The 24,430-nt window shown below is 44.7% G+C and overlaps 1 protein-coding gene across 1 annotated transcript in view; it reads left to right on the forward strand.

Annotated features, from left to right (window-relative positions):
* The window catches only part of LOC126269651 (synaptic vesicle glycoprotein 2A-like), a 159,362-nt gene that overhangs the window by 81,635 nt on the left and 53,297 nt on the right, over positions 1–24,430 (forward strand). The window contains exon 5 of the mRNA XM_049974008.1: positions 18,385–18,547. Within this exon, the coding sequence (XP_049829965.1) occupies positions 18,385–18,547 (163 nt within the window). The remainder of the gene's footprint in view (positions 1–18,384; positions 18,548–24,430) is intronic.

Here is a 24,430-nt window from a genome sequence, read left to right on the forward strand (position 1 = left end):
TTACCCATTTGTTGCCATCACGACTGAAGACGGTAATACAATACGTTATGTACTTTGACAAGACTTCCCTGGTTGGTGACAACAGCGTTCATATGGGCCTTCGTCATTACAGGGACATTATTGCACGCGCCAGGTCGCGACATTTACCAAATGCATGGTACTACTTGACTCCAGTCAGGCATTCGACCATGTAGGTCACACCTATTTGAAGATGGTGGGTTTTCTGACTCATTTAGTAACAGTGGTAGTGCACCTCTTGAAGGCAAGACTTCAGAAATAGCCAATCTATAACCGACGTGATAAAGCACTCTGTCCAACAGGGTTGCCCCCTTTCCATGATACTATATGTTTTCCCGTTAGAACACCAGCTCCAGGAACTTTGCCAATGACTGTTGGGCTTGTCATTGCATGGACATTGCTTCTGTTGTGTGGCCTATTCTGACGATCTTGTCCTCTACCTAGACAGTGAAGAAGATGTCCTTGTGGCTCTGTGATGGGTGCTGACATATGGTGAGGCATCAGGCTATTCCCTTAACATTCCCAAACCGCAGGTTCTGCTTATTGGTGACGAGCTGCCTGAGAGATGTGTTGTTCCTCTAAGTGTGACTACAACCGCCCGCTGCTTGGGCATTGATTTTAAGAATGATCTTCATCAATCGAATGCAAGAAACAGCAGACTCTCCTCCAAACGATCAGGGCTGGCCTTGTTGATCACCCGTTTCGATTCCTCGAAACTGTACCGCGTGCACATTACGTGAGTGTCTACCACACCTCTCGCATCCCTCACGTGGCACAAGTTTTCCTGGTTCTGATAACCCTCGCCCATCGTATGTTAATGGCGATCGTCTCCTTTGCCTATACTGGGATGTTATTTAAAGTTCAAAATGCCTCCCTTTATCTCCCACTGGAGCGTGGTGAAGTTGGGTTACTCCACATGCCAGACAGAGTTGGCAGTTTTTGTTAGCTCCCAACTGAAAGTCCTTCGCCATTGCGCGATGAGTCTCAACAGATTGCTTTCACATGAATATGCGCCTGTCTCCATGTCGGTTCCAGTCATGATATCAGACATTTCAACTTACTTTTATCACTTTCGGTGTTTCTTTCTGGAATTAAGTTACATATTCCAATCCTTACCACTTCCACAAATACTCTGGAGAATGACGGTACATGACGCAATACAAATGCATCGGTCCCCCTGTCTCATCGAGCACAAGTTTACCCGGATCATATGGCGTCGTGTATGGGAAGCAGTGCATGCAGGCTTTCTCGACACCAGCGTCCAATCTGCCTTGTATATTACTGTCATCAATGGCAAGCAGATCAACCAGTCTCGTCTGCAACGCACCAGCCTCGCTGGCTCATCCCTATGTGTTCACCGTGGTGTGGACGACGGAGCTGCCCACCAGATCTCATGTGATTCGGTGATCTGTCGTCCGACGTCTGGGGGCTATCTCGGCTTTCCTTACCCGACAGACGCCTGGTCAGGTCGCTTTCCAGACGCTTTTACTCCCGGACGAGGTTCCTTACCCTGCAACGAAAACTGACGTTGTGAATTGGATACGCGTCCATGTAATCCTCTATTTTTTTTGGCCCCGACGAGAAATTCGAACTAGGTTATTGGACGTACCTTAATGATCGATACTGTGGAGTTGTGTAGATACAAGCAGTTCTTTTCAAATTTTCATGACCCGCCTTCCAGCTGGAACGTCTAAGCCATGAGATGTTTATTTTACCGACATGATGCTCTGAACGAACTACAAACGGAATCTCCATAAAAATTTCGGGAAGACACGGTTGAATGTTGCACCATCCGAAAGCGCGAGTGACTTCCGGAATTCTGAGACAAAAAAAAGGAAAGGCCCTACACAAATCCTTTCATTTTCGTCGCTCCCCTGTGTGTTCTCTTTCCCTACTTTTTTTCCTTACCCCATTTAGGAACAGGCTAGTTGTTTTGGGATAGGCATAGATAGGCGCCAACGTGTGAAGTCGTGCACATCTTTTTTTCTTAGGACGCAAGTGGCCGTGGCAAGTAGATGTTTTTTGTAATTTCTTTTCCCAGAGGAGGAAAAAAATAAAAAAAGGTGACACAAAAGGCGCTTGGTTTCATAAGATGGGGGACTGAAAAAAAAGCAATAAATACGGAAAAAGACAAAAAAGTGGTCAGATCATCTGCCTACAGGACAGGAGACTCGGGTTCGAATCACAGTCTGGTACAAATTTGATGAAAATCAATGCCAATTAGCAGATAAATTAATTCCTTTGTGTCTTGATCCAAGGGGCTGCAGGATTCCTTCGGGCATGTCTGAAAGAACATACCACATACTCATGTACGTATAATAACGAACGGATTAAAGCCAAAGAAAAGTAAAGTGCATTCTCTTGAAACAGACAATTGACAGTATTTTTGGTTTCTAACTATAAATCAGTATGTTACTGACACAAATGAAAAAAAATTATTCTAAGATATAATAACGTACATGCGTACAGAAAATACTAATCTACGAAGAAGGCAATATTCTAAGGAACCGCTATACATTCCAATTTTTTTGAATTTAATTCAAGAAAAATCTTTTGAAGTATCAGACTCACACCATATTATGGTAACAGTCTAACACTATCGAAAATCTTATATTTCATCGAAGTTTCTGTTGAGTCTTCTGGTAGAAGGTACCCTTGGTCCGTTTTGGCTAGCTACCAAACAATTCGCGACGTTCATTACCATTTTGATCATACTGGCTTGACAATATCTGCACACTTGAGCAAATGTCTGTAATAGGGGAGAAGTGTCTTAATTGCAAAGAAAGCATTTCCATTGGCTTATTGTTCTCTATGTTGGCAAGACGCCAGATGAATTTAATTAAAAACATAAAAACACAAATATGCTGTTGCTTCTTTGGTCCCTGTCTTGACTTTACGATCGCGATCGAGAGACAAAAGTAATCATATTTTGTGTAAATAAGGACCGCAGTTGAACCCCAGGGAAATATGTCTCGTCTATATATATAGATTATTCACTTTCTGTAGCTGATGAATTTGTACGTCAATCGCCCGGGATTCTTGAGCACGTAAGACAATCCATGTCGTGTTTACATGTCTCGTGTTACCTATACTCCCTTCAGAAGGCAGCGATGAGGCGCTACAGAACAGCGGTTAGTCGTGCTATTGACATGTGCTGGTGTTGGTTGTGTTGCCATTATAAGAACCATATTCGATACAGATTACTGTGTGTGTGTGTGTGTGTGTGTGTGTGTGTGTGTGTGTGTGTGTGTGTATTGTGTATTGAATGGAGGACCTAGAAACGACGGAGAGGCTTCGTCCCGCCATAGCCCTCAGTGGTTCACAACCTCACAACAGGCCACAGCAGTCCACCCGCCCCACCACCGCCCCACGCCGAATCTAGGGTTATTGTGCGGTTCGGTCCCAAGAGGACCCCCTCAGGAACGTCTTATACGAGACGACCGAGCGAGGTGGCGCAGTGGCTAGCACACTGGACTCGCATTCGGGAGGACGACGGTTCAATCCCGTCTCCGGCCATCCTGATTTAGGTTTTCCGTGATTTCCCTAAATCGTTTCAGACAAATGCCGGGATGGCTCCTTTGAAAGGGCTCGGCCGATATCCTTCCCAATCCTTCCCTAACCCGAGCTTGCGCTCCGTCTCTAATGACCTCGTTGTCGACGAGACGTTAAACACTAACCACCATCATACGAGACGAGTGTACCACCAAATGTTTGCGTGGTAGACTAATTATGGTGTACGCGTACATGGAGACAGTGTTTGCGATCCAGAGCCGTGAGGCGAACAATATTGACCAGAGCAAAAGACGTTTTGAACAGTCCCTGTAAACAAACAGCATGCATTGCTATGTACTATAGGGTAGTATATGATAATAGAATTGTTGCATTAATCTTCTTAAGTTTTCGTTATTCGTGTCCTGCTATTGTTTACTCCTGCAGGAACTGTCAGGAGCGGCCGCAGCACTGTCATCACGGAATGAAACCGGTTTCTTTACAAACCCAAAATACATATTAGGTCTACAACTTTGCTTCCACCGTTTTTTGTCAAAGAACGTACAAAATACGGCATTTACGATTCAAAATATTGGCCATCGCTGGCCACGACTTTCTCCCATCTTTCGGTAAGAATACGAATGCAGCGGCGGATGGGCGGATGAACTGAGCGTCCACGGCCGGAGCGGCCGAGCGGTTCTGGGCACTACAGTGTGGAACCGCGTGACCGCTACGGTCGCAGGTTCGAATCCTGCCTCGGGCGTGGATGTATGTGATGTCCGTAGGTTAGTTAGGTTTAAGTAGTTCTAAGTTCTAGGGGACTGATGACCTCAGAAGTTAAGTCCCATAGTGCTCAGAGCCATTTTGAACTGAGAGTCGTTCGAGGGGATCCATGTATCAAATGATTTGAAGCGCTCGTCAGCCAAGCCGTGTGCCATTGATTGGGAAAGGTGGAGAATACGTCGGGTGGGGTGCCACTTCCCATTTCAACGTTTCCAAGTATCGTTTTGACGCGTTTTGTGACAAGAGTTCGAGAACTGTCATCAGGCTGCAAAATCGTCTTTTCATGTCTATCTCTGTAATGTGGCCGTTTGTCTTTCAGTGATCGGCTCAAACACATCAATTACTTTTGATAGCGATTTCCTGTGATTGTTTCCGCCGGTTTCAGTAGCTTTTAAAACCTTCTCTCTTCTACCATCACACTGGTCTTCGACATCCAAATCGCCGTCTTTGAAGTGTTGAAACCATTCTTTGCACTTTCTTTCACGAACAGGTGCCTGATCATAGGTCTTACCCAGCATTTTATGAGCCTCTGCTGCAGATTTATTCATATTAAAGCAGAACATTAAAACTTCCCCCAAATGGTGAGAGTTGGGCTCGTAAGGTGACATATTCAATCGAGAATAACTTTATGATGCAATCACAAATGGACCGACATTTTGATGGTGTTACGTTTACAAATGCTTAATATTATTTTATGGCACTTACGACCTATCAACTGCACCACTACTTGTCGTTTCCGTCATGTTGCAAAGCGGTGGAAGCAAAGTCGTATATCTAATAAAATTGCGGGAATAACAGATTAAAATCGATCTGTCAGTTCGTTGAAAAGAAAAACTGATGAATGTAGCAACATAAAGATTTCTTTTTTACAAGATGTATAGAAGCACGAGGGTTCTGAAATCACATGCGAATGTTTATATAGGGGTTCAAATGAGTCACAACGCGGGTTCCTAGTTACGAGTCTGCTATGCAAATAAGTTAAACAACTGTCAATGTATTTCTAATTTGTTCAATTTCATCTGCGATGTGATTTTGCGTGTGCATGTGTGTAGTCACATACAGCAACTAATTCCGTATTACAAGTCTTCTCACTTGTGCATTACAATTCTCAATGCGATGCAGGCACAGTGGCAATAAAACGAATAAATTACTATGACAAACGATTTGAGACCAAATCCTTGTGATACCAAAGCACTTAGTTCACACCCCTACTGAATGCAAACAAATCACTAGTATTCCATCCCCAGTAACGTGTAGCTCGAGGTCCTTTAGCAGAGCAGTAGCTTTCATGACAGATCCCTCCTGGGTGAGGGCTACTTCTCACTTCTAGACTCGCCGCACAAGCCATCAGGACATTACCCTCGGCGACAGCCAGTGGTTGAAGGAGGCATGGAAAGTGGGTCATACCATTCATCTATAGTTGCAGGAATCCACATAGACTCTCCCAACTGCACCCAAAACCGAACACCTAAAAGAAGAAACGAAGAAAATAAGAAACAAAGGAAATATATGATCTGGTTACTTCAATAACACCATCTACTCCAAGGTCAACTACAGTTGTTATGCTGACTGACAACGGAACGTCACAACGTGGCATTGGCTCAAAGTGTATTGTAAAATAAATTTTCACCAATTCCCCCTCCCTGAAAACGCACCGTACAATTATGGAACGGTACTGCAACGGCCATTTACACGACCTCACTTATCTCAAAAACCTAACACAACTACCAAGTGGCTGGTATAGCCCTGTAAGAAACAACAAGATTCTCTTTGCCATCATGTCATCAGGAGAGATTTGTAAGTTGGTGCACTAGACCAATATGAGTGTGCACGTGCCACAAAATATGTCGTTGGCAGACACCGATTTCACACTTCGTAACATTTATCTACATATTCAGCGGGAGGCCATACAACGCGTAATCTTTCAAGTACACAACCCGTTCTAATCATAGCGGGTTTTAACTCTCGGATACGTTTGTGAGACAGCTCGAACATTTTTAGTGAGGCCACGCATGAGAAAAAGTAATTTTTCTTTAAATTTTAATTTTTGTGACTTAAACTCTGGCTCTGCTCCTCATTTTAGTCCAGCATACGGCACCTTCTCTTCTAGAGATCTGTCGATCTGTAGCTCTCTACCAGGCCTGAAGGTGGATGACTTGTTGTGACAGCGGCCACTGTAGATATAAGTAGAAAAACAGAAATACTATCTCTAACGTAGCACGTAAAAAACATCCCATGATTCATTTGTTCGATTTTCCAAATGACCTCAAAGCGAGAACTGCAATGCAAGAGAGACGAAAATCACACGTGTAGACATCAGAAAAATATTTAAATTAGCAAATACACTCCTGGAAATGGAAAAAAGAACACATTGACACCGGTGTGTCAGACCCACCATACTTGCTCCGGACACTGCGAGAGGGCTGTACAAGCAATGATCACACGCACGGCACAGCGGACACACCAGGAACCGCGGTGTTGGCTGTCGAATGGCGCTAGCTGCGCAGCATTTGTGCACCGTCGCCGTCAGTGTGAGCCAGTTTGCCGTGGCATACGGAGCTCCATCGCAGTCTTTAACACTGGTAGCATGCCGCGACAGCGTGGACATGAACCGTATGTGCAGCTGACGGACTTTGAGCGAGGGCGTATAGTGGGCATGCGGGAGGCCGGGTGGACGTACCGCCGAATTGCTCAACACGTGGAGCTTGAGGTCTCCACAGTACATCGATGTTGTCGCCAGTGGTCGGCGGAAGGTGCACGTGCCCGTCGACCTGGGACCGGACGGCAGCGACGCACGGATGCACGCCAAGACCGTAGGATCCTACGCAGTGCCGTAGGGGACCGCACCGCCACTTCCCAGCAAATTAGGGACACTGTTGCTCCTGGGGTATCGGCGAGGACCATTCGCAACCGTCTCCATGAAGCTGGGCTACGGTCCCGCACACCGTTAGGCCGTCTTCCGCTCACGCCCCAACATCGTGCAGCCCGCCTCCAGTGGTGTCGCGACAGGGGTGAATGGAGGGACGAATGGAGACGTGTCGTCTTCAGCGATGAGAGTCGCTTCTGCCTTGGTGCCAATGATGGTCGTATGCGTGTTTGGCGCCGTGCAGGTGAGCGCCACAATCAGGACTGCATACGACCGAGGCACACAGGGCCAACACCCGGCATCATGGTGTGGGGAGCGATCTCCTACACTGGCCGTACACCTCTGGTGATCGTCGAGGGGACACTGAATAGTGCACGGTACATCCAAACCGTCATCGAACCCATCGTTCTTCCATTCCTAGACCGGCAAGGGAACTTGCTGTTCCAACAGGACATGCACGTCCGCATGTATCCCGTGCCACCAAACGTGCTCTAGAAGTTGTAAGTCAACTACCCTGGCCAGCAAGATCTCCAGATCTGTTCCCCATTGAGCATGTTTGGGACTGGATGAAGCGTCGTCTCACGCGGTCTGCACGTCCAGCACGAACGCTGGTCCAACTGAGGCGCCAGGTGGAAATGGCATGGCAAGCCGTTCCACAGGACTACATCCAGCATCTCTACGATCGTCTCCATGGGAGAATAGCAGCCTGCATTGCTGCGAAAGGTGGATATACACTGTACTGTAGTGCCGACATTGTGCATGCTCTGTTACCTGTGCCTATGTGCCTGTGGTTCTGTCAGTGTGATCATGTGATGTATCTGACCCCAGGAATGTGTCAATAAAGTTTCCCCTTCCTGGGACAATGAATTCACGGTGTTCTTATTTCAATTTCCAGGAGTGTATATTTAAAAATTGGAATAAGGTCTCTCAAAGCGTTGTGCAAAGCATGAAAAAGTAAGTAACTCGTGTGGTTTTTCGTTTCTGAAATCGTAATAAATTCCATATTCATCAGAACGCCCGTCACGGTGAACTTGAAGAGTGGTGTTTGTCAAAATTTCGTAATTTCTTTAAATAGTTTCTTTAAATAGTAATTAACTTCGCAGTCCATACACGTAGTCACAGAGACCATCCGAATCATCAGATTTCTTGGAAGGTAAAAGGACACAACCACCACTAATACGCTCTCCATCTAGTGTCGTGACATCACTTTGTCCACAATCCATCCTCTCCAAACTACAAGTGATCTTTCTGAACCTCTTCACAGGCTCATACGAACATTCTCTTGACGGGGACCTTTCCCGTCACTTCAAGATGTGTTGACTTCGTCAACATCTATCCTTACGCACAAAAGACATAAAGACAAAACAATATATTCTAATATGACTTTTTCGTTCAAGGATGAACGAATTCCCGATTTCGTAAATTACATGCATTGATGTATTATGCGTTGATGGCCGAATGGGCAATGCCTCTCTCTCTCTCTCTCTCTCTCTCTCTCTCTCTCTCTCTCCCTCCCTCTAGGTAGTCAACAACATCCCCACTATAGGAATGCAGTGTCCTTACGAAAGTACCAGTAGCCTTTATAAAAGCCCATTCATACATCTCCAAAAGCTCCTGCGAGACTTTCCTCATTTGTAGCTACTCTTCGAGTGGTTTACTAGCTATAAATCAGCACTATGAAAGACACCAAATGGAACTGTTCATTCACGTCTTGATTTCCGTGCATCAAAACATTGGAAGGCCGAAGAAATTTCTCAAGAGTTCCTGCACAATAGATCATTTAACCAAGGAAGCAACGCAGATGGACGCCTGGAATCGAAGTCACCGAAACCTAACTTACGGAAAACCCTGTATCGATAACTCCTAGCGTCATGTAAAAGAGTGTGAAACCTCCGACAAACTGTCATAAAATATTCTACAACTGCGGGGCTGTCTACACACAGAATGTATCACCGAAAGTCTAATATTCTTTGCCGATCCCCAATGGCTGCATTAGAACTACTCATGAACACGTTCCTAAATAAGTCGCTCCAATTTAACTGTGGCCCTCCTTTATCAGTGCCGCACATTTTGAGAAGAGTGGCTATTTTTTCCACAATAAGGCAAACAATATTCATTACGCACAATTTCGGGTAATAACGTTCGAGCAGGTGACCAAGTTTTACACTTTATCCGACTGTGCGAGGTGTACAATCTTATCTGAAGGTCAGACAGTATGATCTTGCCGGCTTCCAAGTGTGGTTGGCTGGCCGCTTCCCAGCACATTCTGTCACAGAGGGCCATCGTCTGCCCCTTGCTGGCAGGTCGGCTTGACATCTTGACTTGCTATTTCGTCTATTTTTCTTCATTGCAATCCTAGTAATATTATATTGACCTGACTACCTTCTTAGTGGTATTTTACAATGACTGGATGGGGGAGAGAGGTGTCGCGAGTGTGTTGTAGAAGACCCGATTAATTCCTCACTCTAAGGTACTTTTCTCTTCTTTTATACCTAGTTTCATCCTTACAGTACTCTACATTTTTTACATTCCATATGAACATAGGAAGGGTCAATTTGGTTGCCAATCTAGTTCATCCGAGAAAAGTATTATTGCTTTGGTACTCTAAGAATGGGCAGACTGATCACAAAATGGTTTGGTCCAATTAGACCATCAGTTCAGTCCAGTTCAGTACAACATCTAAAAGTTTGAAGGTGAATATTCTAGGATAGTAGGAAACGTGCTTGTTACGAGTATCAGTTCGAGTTCACAAATAACTGTGACCACTCACTTTTATTAATCTTTGCACTATACGTTTCGAAGGAATATACCATAATCTTAAGAAGTATTTATTTAAAGTGACGAAACAGATGATTTGTTCATATTGTTGTCTAGGCAACGAGTGAAACTATTTTTTCATTAGTCAAAGTCTGCTTTCGTGAGCCGTATTTACCCTGTGCTATTCACTCTTTACGGACTGACAGTCTCCTCTTACTTCAGTCAATAGAAAATGAATTGTGCAGTTAAGAACTGAAAAAGTAGTCTGTGATCACTGCAGGAGAGCGCTGCATTAGGTTGTCCGGAAAATTGTATGCAGGCTACAAGTCGTATATTTGGTTAATAATTATGTCTTCCTGATGATGGACGTATAATGCTCGGAAACTCGTAGTAATAAGGTAGATGAAGAACGGCTGAATTCGCTTGTCTTTAAACTGACAGTCTGGAAGTTTATTCGGTGGAGTTCGAATTGCCTTTATGACCGGTTTCAGCAGGGCACATGTATCTTAAAATATGTTATTATATAGGCTACACAGATAATTCGTCACTATTCACAACCATTTTTCACGTGTATGGTCCATTGAACAAAGTAAGCCCATGTTACATGAAGATACTGGCGAATCACATGTATCATATAATTAAAAATCTGAATATGGCTGTGGATAAGCGAAACCAATAATAAGTTTTGAACTAAAGATTAATACATGTATAGAAAAATCTAAAGCTATGTGACGCTCTTCAGCAAAAAATGTCAATGGTTTTTGCAGTCTTTTCCAGCGGGTGTGTTGCAGAAAAGTTTTTCAGGTTCAAAATGGTTCAAATGGGATTTAACATCTAAGGTCATCAGTCCCCTAGAACGTAGAACTACTTAAACCTAACTAACCTAAGGACATCACACACATCCATGCTCGAGGCAGGATTCGAACCTGCGACCGAAGTGGTCGCGCGGTTCCAGACTTAAACGCCTACAACCGCTCAGCCACACCGGCCGGCAAATTTGAGCAAATGCTGGATCGTTCTAGATTGGCAGTAAGTATTCAGAAAAAATTTCCCACGCTCCATCGATAAACATGCTCAAAAAACTGAAAGATCTTGGGTTCACACTTTAATATTGCATACATAATTTTTTTTTGGTTCCGCCAAACTCGATAGTTTCTGTAAAAGAGTAAGTCACGGAACTGCTCCCCAAAATGTCGAATTACTCTACAATTATCTGCATGAACTACACGGCTTGAAATATTTCATTGCGTCACTTGGGAGTTTAATTTTATGCAGAAATCTATCGCCGTTTTACATTATCTTCCAATGGTCGTTCACTCTACTCTTATTTCTCTGCCCTTCTCAGATATGTTTATTGCCCGTTCCATTTTCAGTCACAATTTGTATCTTAAGTTTCTCTGACGTGAAGAGCTATGTAATTACTAAGGCTGCCTTTTTAATTAAACTGATAACTTAGTATATCTCATGAACTTGAAATCCTTGCATAAGCATTACCGGCTCATTTATCAGACATCTTTAAATTTTTCTTCCGCAGTTCCTCAATGAACAGGAGGATGGGTGAGTCGACTACAGAAACATGTCGGCCATTGCATGCAGTTTGCATGAAAGTCAGTTGTCACTGACATAGATAATATAATCCGTTACAGAGATGTAAATAAACTCGTTGCGAATAGCAATCTTTTTTTAACTATGCACGTAACTTTTTACCTTGTTAGGTACAAGGAGAAATCGATCCACCATAGACAACGAAGGCACAATATTGGACAGGAAAAGCATATCACAGCACACGACTCGAACCTAATTGTCTAGAACGTAGAGACGCATGATAAATACTTTTGCATCACCCCGGTTCCCAGAACATCTGAAGACAGACGTTGAATGTGGATATTGTATCACAGACACAGTCCCTTTGACTGTTCAGAGACGTCACTAAACCCGCCCAATGATGTAAACAGCCATGCATGAGCAGCGCCTATTACACGGCGGGGGTCCGACAGCCGATCAGTTCCAGTCATTCCACCGGGAAGGAGGTGCACGGCTTGTGTTGTCTGTAGTTCAACCATGCCTAGACGGTCGATACCGCGGTTCGAACGCATCCGCATTGTTAGTTTGTAGCACGAAGGGCTCTCAACAATGGAAGTGTCCAGGCATCTCGGAGTGAACCAAAGCGATGTTGTTTGGACGTGGAGGAGATAAAGAGAGACAGGAACTGTCGCTAACATGCCTCGCTCAGGCTCCCCAAGGGCTACTATTGCAGTGGATGACCGCTGCCTACGGATTATGGCTCGGACGAACCCTGACAGCAACGCCAGCCACTTCGAATGGTGCTTTTCGTGCAGCCACATGACGTCGTGTTACGACTCAAACTGTGAGCAGTAGGCTGCATGATGCGCAATTCCAATCCCGACATCTATGGCGAGGTCAATCTTTGCAGCCACTAGACTCTGTAGCGCGGTAAAGTGGGCCCAACAACAGCCGAATGGACCGCTCACGATTTGCATCGCGGTATGTTCACCGATGAGTCACATATGCCTCCAAGCAGACAATCGTCGGAGACGTGTTTGGAGGCAACCCGGTCAGGCTGAACGCCTTAGACACACTGTCCAGAGAGTGCAGCAAGGTGGAGGTTTCCTGCTTTTTTGGGTGACATTATATGGGGTGAATTTATGCTGCTGGTGGTCATGGAAGGCGTCGTAACGGCTGTACGATAAGTGAATGCCATCCTCCGACCGATAATGCAACCATATCGGCAGCATATTGGCGAGGCATTCGTCTTCATGGACGACAATTCGCGCCCCCATCGTGCACATCTTGTGAATGACTTCTTTCAGGATAACGTCATCGCGCGACTAGAGTGGGCAGCTTGTTCTCCAGACATCAACCCTATAAAACTAGCCTGAGATAGACTGAAAAGGGCTGTTTATGGATGACGTGACCCACCAACCACTCAGAGATCTATGTAGAATCGCCGTTGAGGAATGGGACAATCTGGACCAACAGTTCCTTGATGAACTTGTGCATAGTATGCCACCATGAATACAGGCGTGCATCAATGCAAGAGGACGTGCTACTCTGTATTAGAGGTACAGGTGTGTACAGAAATCTGGACCACCACTTGTGATGGTCTCGCTGTATGGGGGCACAACATGCAATGTGTGGTTTTCATGAGCAATAGAAAGGGCAGAAATGATGTTTATGGTGCTCTCTATTCCAATTTTCAGTACAGATTCCGGAGCTCTCGGAGCCGAGATGATGCAAAACTTTTTTTGATGTGTGTGCGAAGAACAGAGATTAGAGAAAAATCTCTCAAAGTCACTTATCTAAATTGTATGTTGGATGCTCTCGGACGATTACGGTCTTGCCTTCTGCTCCCTCCACATGCTCAGTGACAAAAAGTACCTGCAAACAAAAACCTATTGATATCCCCCCCCCCCCCCGTACTAACCTAATTTAACTTCTATTAACAGTGTTCAGTATGATCGAGGTTTATTTTTTGAGCTATCACATTACTTACGAGCGCCTTTCTATTCCATTTTAATTGATATCTTCGGAGATCAGTATTCGTTAACGTTATTCCAGCTATAATGAACATGGATTCGAGGTTCTTAACTTCATTAATGTAGTCAGCATCCTACATATGAAGACATTAGTATGTGCACCAGTATTTAGGGTGAATCTGAACTTCACCGACAAAATTTAAGGGGCATTTCGGGGATATTTTGGTATTAGATGCCTGGTCTCCGGTGGCTAGTTACGAAGTTATTGCGTTTCGTTTGATTTCTCACCTAAATCTATCTTTATCTGTATCACTCTGAAAATATCTGCACAACAATGCAAACGTTGGCAGTATGCACTGTGTGTATTCTTTGGTAGCAAACTGTTTCCATTCGCGCAAGATACGTACCGCTGACAACAGTAATGCTCAGTTTTAGTCTTCGGCCTAAAGTTTGGGTTCAGTGCTGCTCGGTTCTGTGTCCGATTTATTTTTATCGCAGTGTTAGTCGTACATTGTGATACACACGATAGGGACAAGTATACTAATGAAGATTTGGTGTATAGACATCCCAAACAGGGTTCACTGAATCCAATGGAAGAGAGTCACAACCCTTTTCTGAACGTCAACCACTTCACAATATACTTCTTTCAATTGTTTCGTATCAAGGTTGTTGCGTTACTGTGTGTTTAGTGTATAGAAACGAAGGTAAACGGGATAACAAACCGAACATATCGTAGGTACATTATTACGCTGTAACGAGTTACCGGCGAGCACGAGTTTTTTCTGCCAAAATACCCACGAAATATCCACAAACGACTTCCGAAATTTTATTGATGGAGTTCGGTTTCAGTCTGTGTAACTTTTTATTAAACTGCATGGAACGACATGCTCAGCTGAATCTGCCGTACACTAAATAGTGCAATTTTTCTTTCTTTTTTTCTTTCTTTGCCGGCCGCGGTGGTCTCGCGGTTCTGCTACGGTCGCAGGTTCGAATCCTGCCTCGGGCATTGAGGTGTGTGATGTCCTTAGGTTGGTTAGGTTTAGGTAGTTCTAAGTTCTAGGGGCTGATGACCACAGCAGTTGAGTCTCATAGTGCTCAGAGCCATTTGAACCATTTTTTTTCTTTCTTTCTTCCTTGGAGTGTTTGTCCGGATTCATCTCGGGGACGGCCGTGTTACTATTGACTTGGCAGTGTTAACTGCAGAGGGTGGACGGATGCCCTTCGTGGCGCCACCCCGAACTCCCCCAGGACAGAATTAGTGTTCCCCAGCTGTCTGCATTTAGTGTAAGCCATGGAATAGTGTGAACGTTTTCAAAGGTCTGCGAGGCGTGTAATTGAGGCGGAACGTGGGGACAAGGCTGGTATTCACCTAGCGGGATGTCGAAAATCGCCTAAAAATCACATCCAGGCTGGCCAACATACCGGCCCACGTCGTCAATCCGCCCGGCGGATTCGATCTGGGGCCTGCGCGTCTACCCGAGTCCAGGAAGCAGCTCATTAGCGCTCTCGGCTACCCTGGCAGGTTGAATTGTGCAATTATAGTGTACTAAATACAGCATACTGCGGCCATGCAGCTCACACCTATGACAGCACCAGTCGGACATCTGGGCAGCGACACGAAGATGTACTACCTGGCCACGATATTATAACATTTGTACCCCTCCGGCCGTTATCGGAAACACGCGGTGACGTAACAGTAAACAAGTTCAGTGGGGACTAAGGGAAATGCATCGCTTTGTGAGTGATTTCGAGACAGTTGTACGGCGAGTCATCTTGTAATACCGCGACAGTGCCTTCACTCGCAGGTACAATAATATTGTGGTCGACTAATAATTTGTTCCCCCACACAGTGTAGGTGGCTACCTCGGGCATGATTTGCACCTGGTACTTGTAGATGTTCTTGGAGGCAGCTTTGTTCAGGTAACGTATTTGGCCCTCGCCGTGATCATTTGTGCATAGCTTTTTAAGTAGTGACGTGTCGCTGTTCACAACAGCAGGAATGCAGTACGTTTTGCGCCTGTGAACCTACTTGATGACCATTCTGCAGGAGAAACATTGTCAATCCTTACTGTAGGAAGGCTGTACATCTCACACCTATAGAAAGTTTTTCTGTAGATGCGGGGCCATCGTAATGATATCTGTTGTTTAGTAACTTTTTTTTTTCTTCTGGAGGCATGCTGCGCATCCCTTGTGAAGTACCGTAACGTGTAGATATGCTATTCATCGCCACAAGCACGTTCTGCATCTCGCACGTGATGAACATGTAAAAGATGACTGTAAGGTGAGGTCTAAGGGAGAGTACGGTACTTTGTGCAGCGGGTAATCGCACGCGTCCAGTATCTGAAGGTAGTGAAGTTGACGACTTTTGGCCACAGATGCCATCTTTAGCGTCAACACGAACAAAAAGATTTGCGCCATATGGGTTACGGAAGGCGTGAGGTAATAAGCAGCCTAGAATCTTATTATTTTCAGCAAAGAGAAAATAAGAAGGGAAGCTTATAGTTATTACTGATTTGCATTTATCTGGAATATGTTATTAAAACATGTAATTCATTACATAACTGCACGGCTTTGCTAACAATTTAACAAAAAGAATCTGCTCCTGTTAGTATGAAATGGCAAACTCGCGTAACGGTAACAGAAGACACGTGCTCAGCCCCACAGAAAGGGAGAGGAAAGTAAGGAGTGAAGAGAAACAATAGACTGGATTGGAGAACGAGAAGGGGAAAGGTGAATGCTTTAAGGAGCAGCCAGAGAAGGTGAAAAGGAAAGCCAGGTGTATCAGGCGTAAGCAGGAACGATCAGTCATCGGAAGTATCGGATGCTTCAAGTATTTGTGATAACGATAATGACGATGATCAAGGTGACCAGTTTACTGGTGCATTGCAATCACTGCCTACAGTTAGTAAAGAACTTAGTGTGATACTGTATCTGTAGACAAGCAGGTGGTGGTCCTGGTGTGTTGGTTGCTCCGCATAGGATCATACTACGTGTAATGGAGTAAACATCCCAACACTATGTTTGTTATGAATACTTATTCAAGAAAGGAACATTTAAAAAATTGTTAAAATATGAAAATAAAAATGATTGTACACTCCACCTTTACTATTCAAAAATATTTCAAAATTCTAGTTTCCTAATAGAATTTGGCTGATAGTTTAACTATGGATTATTTTCACTCGTATGTGTTTAATATAACCTTCGCTTCCGAAGTGTATAATTCATAAACCACTGCAGGTGGTTACCCATGGGTGGGGAATCGTGCGCAATCACACCTTTGTAATACTTGCAGCGGAACTTCATTGTATTTATTTTATTTAAATTTAGTACAATAAAAGCACAGAAACTGCAGCAGTCTGACATATAGATGATTTTAGGTAGCTTATTACGAATGTGTCAAGATAATTTTTGCTTCATTGCGCACCGTTCGCCTTTTACCTTAATAATACCCGGGGCTGTTACAGTTGATTTACATTGGAAAGATAATTAGTTCCAATTGAGACTACCAGGTTCAAATTTCGCAGTGTTTATATGACGGTATGACACCCAAGTTGTCATATGACAAGCAAAACTATTTTATGTAAACGGTAGCAATTACGGTGCTGCATTGAGGGAGACCGATTTAAAGGTCCGAGGAGATGCCCAATCTCGTTAATTGGTTTAAAAAAAATTATAATGAAATTCGAAGGCACGTGTGAGCTTGGTGTGGCACCTGAAGGAGCAAGTGTCCTACCCCGGTGGAAGTTACTGCCGAGTTTGCTATTGCTGTAACTGTGCGTGCAGTGTTAGTGCCCCTGCAGTGTCACGAGGAATTGTCCATCCGATGACCCACAGTACGGAAAGTTTTGAGGTCTATTTTACACAAGCACCAGCAGAAAATCCAAACGGTGCAGTAAGTAAAACCTCATATTCCGCAGCAACGTTCTCAATTCGTTCTTCGGTTTCTGGCACGGATCGAACTTGATGCCATGTGGCCGAGGATTATTCTATGGAATGAGGCAGGGTGCAGTGAATACACAGAATTGCCGAACCTGGAGTACTTTTAAACCGCGTATTGAACACGAAGAGCCACTGCAACCGCCGTATGTGAATTGAGTGGTGCGGATTCACAAGCATTTCTATTACCAGTCCGTCATTCTTTGACGAGTATATACCCAGAAGGCCTGTAAGATTGACTGTGAAGTCTGTACATTATCTAGACCTCCTTGTACAGTATGTAATTCCTGCTTTGGATGAACGCAACTGCGTGGAAACCACTGTTTTGATGCAAGATGGGGCAACATCTAATGTCGCTTCGCCCAGTGCAAGATATGCTTAACGCAACCTTCCACAAACGTGTTATCTCCAAATATTTTCCATATGCATTGCCTGCAACAACACCTGATCTGAATCCATGTGACTTTTGGCTCTGGAGATATCTAGAAGACCGCGTTTACTAGGGACACGTTCGATCGCTATCTGATCTGAAGGCCAGAATACAGCAACGCGTTTTCCAGATTCCACCGGAACTGCTGCAAGCTACTGTTGACCACATCGTTTTACAGATGCAATGTCTCGCCGACGTCTCCTGTGCTCATATTGAACAAATTGTGTAAACGGCGGTTGGTATTAAAATCAACATTATTCCTCTCTCACTTGTTTGACCCTTTCCTCAAGGTATTACATACGGAAACATTTCTATACGTCTTTCTTGATTCACAGCACCACATTTGCACCTTGTGGCCTCAATTGGAACTAGTTTTTTTCGATGTAAATCGGTTCTGCATTAATGCATCAGAATATCTACCAAGTTTCGCTGCCATACGATAATTATAGGCCACACTGGACCTATGTGAGTGGCCGCACTTTTAATTGTAACCAGCCCGTATATTTTTTCTGCAGTCGTGCAGTGCATGTCGCCGTGGTGGAGGCAGGCACACGTGACACTGAGGGCGGACACGCGGCGCTGATGCGTTGTTTGGTGTGTGTGTGCAGGCATGCTGTGCAGCTCGCACCTGTGGGGCTACCTGGCGGACACTCGCGGCCGCCGCACCGTGCTGCTGCTCACGCTGGTGGCGGACTCAGCTTGCACCGTCCTCTCCAGCTTCTCGCACTCCTTCTGGCTGCTGCTCATCTTCAGGTTCTGGAACGGCTTCTTGTGAGTACCTCCTGGTTCCCCCATACTGGCTACACCTCTGTATTCTATCTAGACTCAAGTCAAGATTCACCAGCTTGTCAGTTACTGCTACAGATCGAGTTAAAACTAACTCACTGTAAGTGTACTTATCGTCAGTCTACAGACGAATAAAGTAGACGTAGGTTCCCGAAAAGTGAGAATATAGTTTCCTATAATTTTTGCTGAATTTCTTACGTAATGAACGTTTGTTTTTAGTAAATTAGTTGTATATGTACGTTGAGTCCGGGACAGAATGCTAAATTTTGTCTGGCAAGAAGAATGTCGGGTTACAAATCTGGTTATTTATCTGAATATAATCATCTTGAGGTCGAAGCTCTTTTGTCTGTGTTTGCTTTAACAATAACCTATGTTTTTGGGTGGGATCCGCCATTAGAAAAACAAAAGGTTGTTTTTTGTCCCAGACATGTTTCACTGAGTTGCAGCATCATCAGTGGTTTCTTATTATTATGGCTGTTCAACATAAGGAATGTTCTTTACTGTTTAAATAATGTAAATAGTAGTCTTTAAATACAATTACAGATTTATGAAGAGCACATAAAATTGTGTATTCATATCTTCTTACGACATGTTGTGTTTTTCTGCTGTATTACCTTTTTACAGTGTCTATACATTTTGTCACCCGCAACTATATACAATTTAATGTAGGCAAAATATTTACGCTAAAAAGCAAGTGAAACATAATGTGGCCGGCCAGAGTGGCAGAGCGGTTCCAGGCGCTACAGTCTGGAACCGCGCGACCGCTACGGTCACAGGTTCGAATCCTGCCTCGGGCATGGGGGCATGGATGTGTGTGTTGTCCTTGGGTTAGTTAGGTTTAAGTAGTTCTACGTTCTAGGCGACTGATGACCTCAAAAGTTAAGTCCCATAGTGCTCAGAGCCATTTGAACCATTTTTGAAACATAGTGTAAGTAGATAACGCATTCGCGCGCGCGCGCGCACACACACACACACACACACACACACACACACACACACACACACACACACACACACACACACACACAACCTTTCACATAAATTATTAATCTCAGGCATAGCCGTAACAGTTTAGAAATCGTAATTTTTGCGTAAATATGTTGCCTACATTAAGTAGTATATAGTTGCAGGTGACGAACTGTAAAGAAAAACAGACACTGTAAAAATGTAATACAGCAAAAAACCACACTATGTGGTAACAAGGTATGAATACACAATTTTATGTGCTCTTCCAAAATCTGTGATTACGATTTAGAAACTAATATTTACATCTCTTTAAACAGTAAAGAACATTCCTTATGTTCAACAGCCATAATAATAAAAAAATTCACTGATGATGCTGCAACTGTGGTGAAACATGTCTGGGCAAAAAAACAAAATTGTGTTTTGCTAAAGGCGGACCCCACCCAAAAACATATGTTATCTGAATATAATGAATTTTATTTTTGCACTTAAATAAAACTTAGCGAATTAAGAAACATAGATTTTACTTGTTCCCTTTAGCTTATGGCTTTTAGGATTTTTTAAGTTAAGAGGGCAGGTTTCACATGATCGATGTTTTTGGGAGCCAAGCGGTTTACCGTGGAGAGGAGTCATTTTATTACACTTGACTTCATTTTGATTCCAAGGGAGATAACACACTGTCCAGTCACATTAACGTGATCAAATGGTTCAAACGGCTCTGAGCACTATGGGACTCAACTGCTGTGGTCATTAGTCCCCTAGAACTTAGAACTATTTAAACCTAACTAACCTAAGGACATCACACACATCCGTGCCCGAGGCAGGATTCGAACCTGCGACCGTAGCAGTCGCACGATTCCGGACTGCGCGCCTAGAACCGCGAGACCACCGCGGCCGGCTTAACGTGATCACCTGTCAAAAATATGAATAAGCAGCTGCTGCAGCGCGAACCGCTATGAGACATGCAGGAAGAGAGTTAATGATGTTCTGGAAGGTAACAGTAGGGATGTGCAGCCATGCCGACTCAGTGCCGTGGATTTCTGCGCAAAGTTACTCGATTAAGGATCCATGACGCAAACAGCTTGATCGACGTGGACCTACAGATTCTCGATGGGTCTAACTTCAGGGAGTTTGATGACCAGGGAATACAGCAAACTCATTCTGGTGCTCTTTGGACGTACACTGCGAGCTGTGTGACACTTTCAATGTCCCGCTGCTAGATGCCATCGTGCCGAGGGAAAACAAACTGCATGTAGTGGTGGACATGGTTCCGGAGGATGGATGCATACTCTTGTGCGTATCAGAAAGACAATATCACCCAGCGAATGCCCAAAGGCATTCGCCAGACGATAACGCTCTAGCCGGCCGCTGTGGCCGTGCGGTTCTAGGCGCTTCAGTCTGGAACCGCGCGACTGCTACGGTGGCAGGTTAGAATCCAGCCTCGGGCGTGGATGTGTGTGATGTCATTAGGTTAGTAAGGTTTAAGTAGTTGTAAGTCTAGGGGACTGATGACCTCAGATGTTAAGTTGCATAGTGCTTAGAGCCATTTTTGATAACGCTCTCTCCTCCACTCTGCATCTTTCTGACGATCGTTGCAGTGCCATAAAAGCCAACAGCCATCTGTCCGATGGAGCGTAAAACATTATTGGTTTGAAAAGGCTACGTGTTGTCACTCAGCGAGCGTCCAGGCACGGTACTGGCGTCCAAATTCCAGTCTTCATGCCCGACGAACAGCAGCCAGCAAGGGCACATGAACCAAGAGCCGGCTGCGGAGCCCCATAAGCAGTAACGTTCGCTGAACGGTCGTTGAGGAGGCATTCGTTCGTCTGGGCGGTCAGTTGCTCAACAGTTGCACGCCTATACGCCCGTACACATCAACGCAGCTGTCGTTCGTCCTTGTGATGTATGGCCTGTGGTGCTACATAGTTGCCTCGGCGTCGGTTTTGCATAGCGACATTTTGCCGTGCACGGTACACTTCAGCCACGGCGGCAGTCGAACAGTTTTCATACTTAACTGCTTCGGAAATATTTCCATACGTGGCCCGAAAGCCACTGATAGTAACCTTGTGACGTCAGATAAATCGCTCCGTTTTCACATGACGACAAAGATTGTAGTATTCTCTGTATCCACGGACGCGCTTTGTGTATCCTTCACTTACAGTGCTGCCGCCGTCGTGTTAACGCCGAATCATCGACGTTAAGGGCTGTCGGGCTTGGCTGGCACTCGGATGGTTGACCGTCCGCGCCTGACGAGCGCTGTTGACAAGCGGAGTGCCATTTGAGAAGCTCTTTGACCGCGAAGTAGCGGCTCCGGTCACGATAGCTGACAACGACCGGGACAGCGGTCTGCTGAGCACATGCCCTTCCATCCAATGGCGCCTGACGGCTCAGAATCACACTCCGCTCGGTTAACACCGCTGGGCATTCCAAGGCCTCTTCAGACGGAGTTCTGTTTATTATGGCGCCACCTGCCGCCAGTGAGTGGCTATTGCATGCTGACATCGAACATAGACGATGGTCAAATTAATATGACAACAACAACAACTCTATATTTAATACTAAAAAAAAAATTGCTATGCGAAATGTTTCTCAGCGACTACATCAAAATTTACAGATGTACTCCAAAAGCCACTGTACAGTGCCTGATGGAGTGTACCTCACACTAATATTAGTGATTCTGTGACCGATTACATTCGCATGTTGAATGAGAGAAAAATTACTGTCTCTATGCCTTTGTATGCGCCATAATGTCTGTCATTGTATTCACGTGATCCCTATACGACATATGGGATGGAGGGGGCATAACAGTCTTCTTCAAACACAGGTTATATAAATTTAACCAAGAGGGTTTCACGGAAATTAAGTCATCTTCAAATGATATCCAATTCAGTGCCTCGAGCATTTTTGTTATAGTTCTGTATGGATTATACCAACATGTTACAGTCCCAGCAATATATGTCTGGAACCTGTTAAGCACGTGGGGGTTGCTATTTTGTAGCACAGTCTGTACAGTGCTGTATAATTAAAATAACTGGGGGTCATAAGCAATTCCAAACTGATTTGTTAATTGAATGGAATCAAATAACTCTGTACAATGACCCTTAAAACGCTATGTATGATCACTAAGAACACTTCGGGACGGTGATTCTTGTGTATGGATGCGAGCAGCATTGGTGGCACTCCACTCTCAGCTTCAGGATGTGATGGCTTCAGTTACACAGCTTGAGGCTGCAGTGGATGGACACCATTGTTGTGAGCGCCAGGGGCATCCAGCGGATGTCCAGCACGTCCGAGCCATCCGATCGGTCCTCACCGGTGGCCAGCCCAGTTACTGCTTGCACTGAGGTTGACTTCTCACCTGGGGTCGAGTGGGAGGTTACACTGGGGCGTAGCAGACGGCGAAAGACTTCCCAGGGGGCCGCACATAAGGCCTCGCTGATTAGTCTGTCTGTGGATGACACTGTCGCTGTGGCAGATTCCGTCGCCTGTCTTCTTTCAGAGGAAATCTCTCGACCTGCAAGACCTGGACAATCAGTGAGGGTGGGATTACTGATAGTTGGGAGCTCCAATGTTAGGTGCATTATGGGGTCCCTTAGGGACATGGCTGCCAAAAAAGGGGAAGAAAGCCAATGTGCACTCCGTGTGCATACCAGATGGAGTCATTCCAGATGTGGAACGAGTCCTCCCGGACGCCATGAAAAGCACAGGGTGCAGCCATCTGCAGGTGGTGGCTCGCGTCGGTACCAATGATTTGTGTCACATCAGAAGAGATTATCTCCGGTTTCGAGCAGGTAACAGAAGTGGTAAAGGCTGCCAGTCTTGCTTGGGAGATAAAAGCAGAGCTGACCATTTGCAGCATAGTCGATAGGACCGATTGCGGACCTCTGGTACAGAGCCGAGTGGAGGGTGCGAATCAAAGGCTCAGACGGTTCTGGGACCGACTAGGCTGCTGATTCCTCTACTTGTGCCAAAGAGTGGTTGGGTTTCGTGTTCTGCTGAATAGGTCAGGAGTTCACTATACGAAGGAGGCGGCTACACAGGTAGCAGGGGCTGTGTCTCGTGTTCTGGGTGGTTTTTTACGTTAATGGGTCTCGGGAAAACACAAAAAGGATTCAATCACAAAGGGTGCAGCCGAGCACAGGAAGAACGTAGGTATAGGAACGATCGTTACAACAGCTGTAATTTATTTGTCCTTCACGACAACCACTTCATCATTTACAGTCGATATTACAAATGTGTATTCAGCTTCGAAGTATTTCCTCAATTTTCAAAATTTACTCACAAAAACAATACCCTTTGATCTTTATTGTCATTTCATTATCCTCGCTCAATATGAGTGGGGTGGGCTGTCAGTGGATTCAAGTCGCCGCTCTTTAGCCATATGAGAGCAAAAGTTTAAAACATAGTATAAAATTGGACAGAGAGGTTGACAAAGTGAATGATTGACAGAAATAAAGGACAGAGATTCAGTTGCATAATTTAAAATATAAAAATTCCTATAAATATATAGTAATTTATATAAAATATAATAATTTAAATTATGTTTGTTGCTTAAGTAAAAGATTGACACAGATGATGTGGCAAATGAACGTTTCACAGATGTAAAAAAACAAAGGGACAGCAGCATAAGTTAAAAAGTAAAAAGTCAGTGTGATGTCTGATTAACATAGAGACATACATGAGTGAAATGATGAGTAGGCCTAGACTGCCACGAGAGGGATATCATGGGAAAATAACATTTGGGGTAGTGCGTAAGAGGGTGATTATGTGGGTGGATGTTTGGAAGAGGAACGTGGGAGTGTGAAGAGGGGTGCCATTCCAGATGATGCCTTAGGATGTGGGTGACGAGGAGTGGAGAAAAAGGAATTTCTGAGGGGAAGAGGGGTATGGGTTATGATTGGATCT

Source organism: Schistocerca gregaria, chromosome 1, assembly GCF_023897955.1.
Source record: "Schistocerca gregaria isolate iqSchGreg1 chromosome 1, iqSchGreg1.2, whole genome shotgun sequence".
Lineage (NCBI taxonomy): Eukaryota > Metazoa > Arthropoda > Insecta > Orthoptera > Acrididae > Schistocerca > Schistocerca gregaria.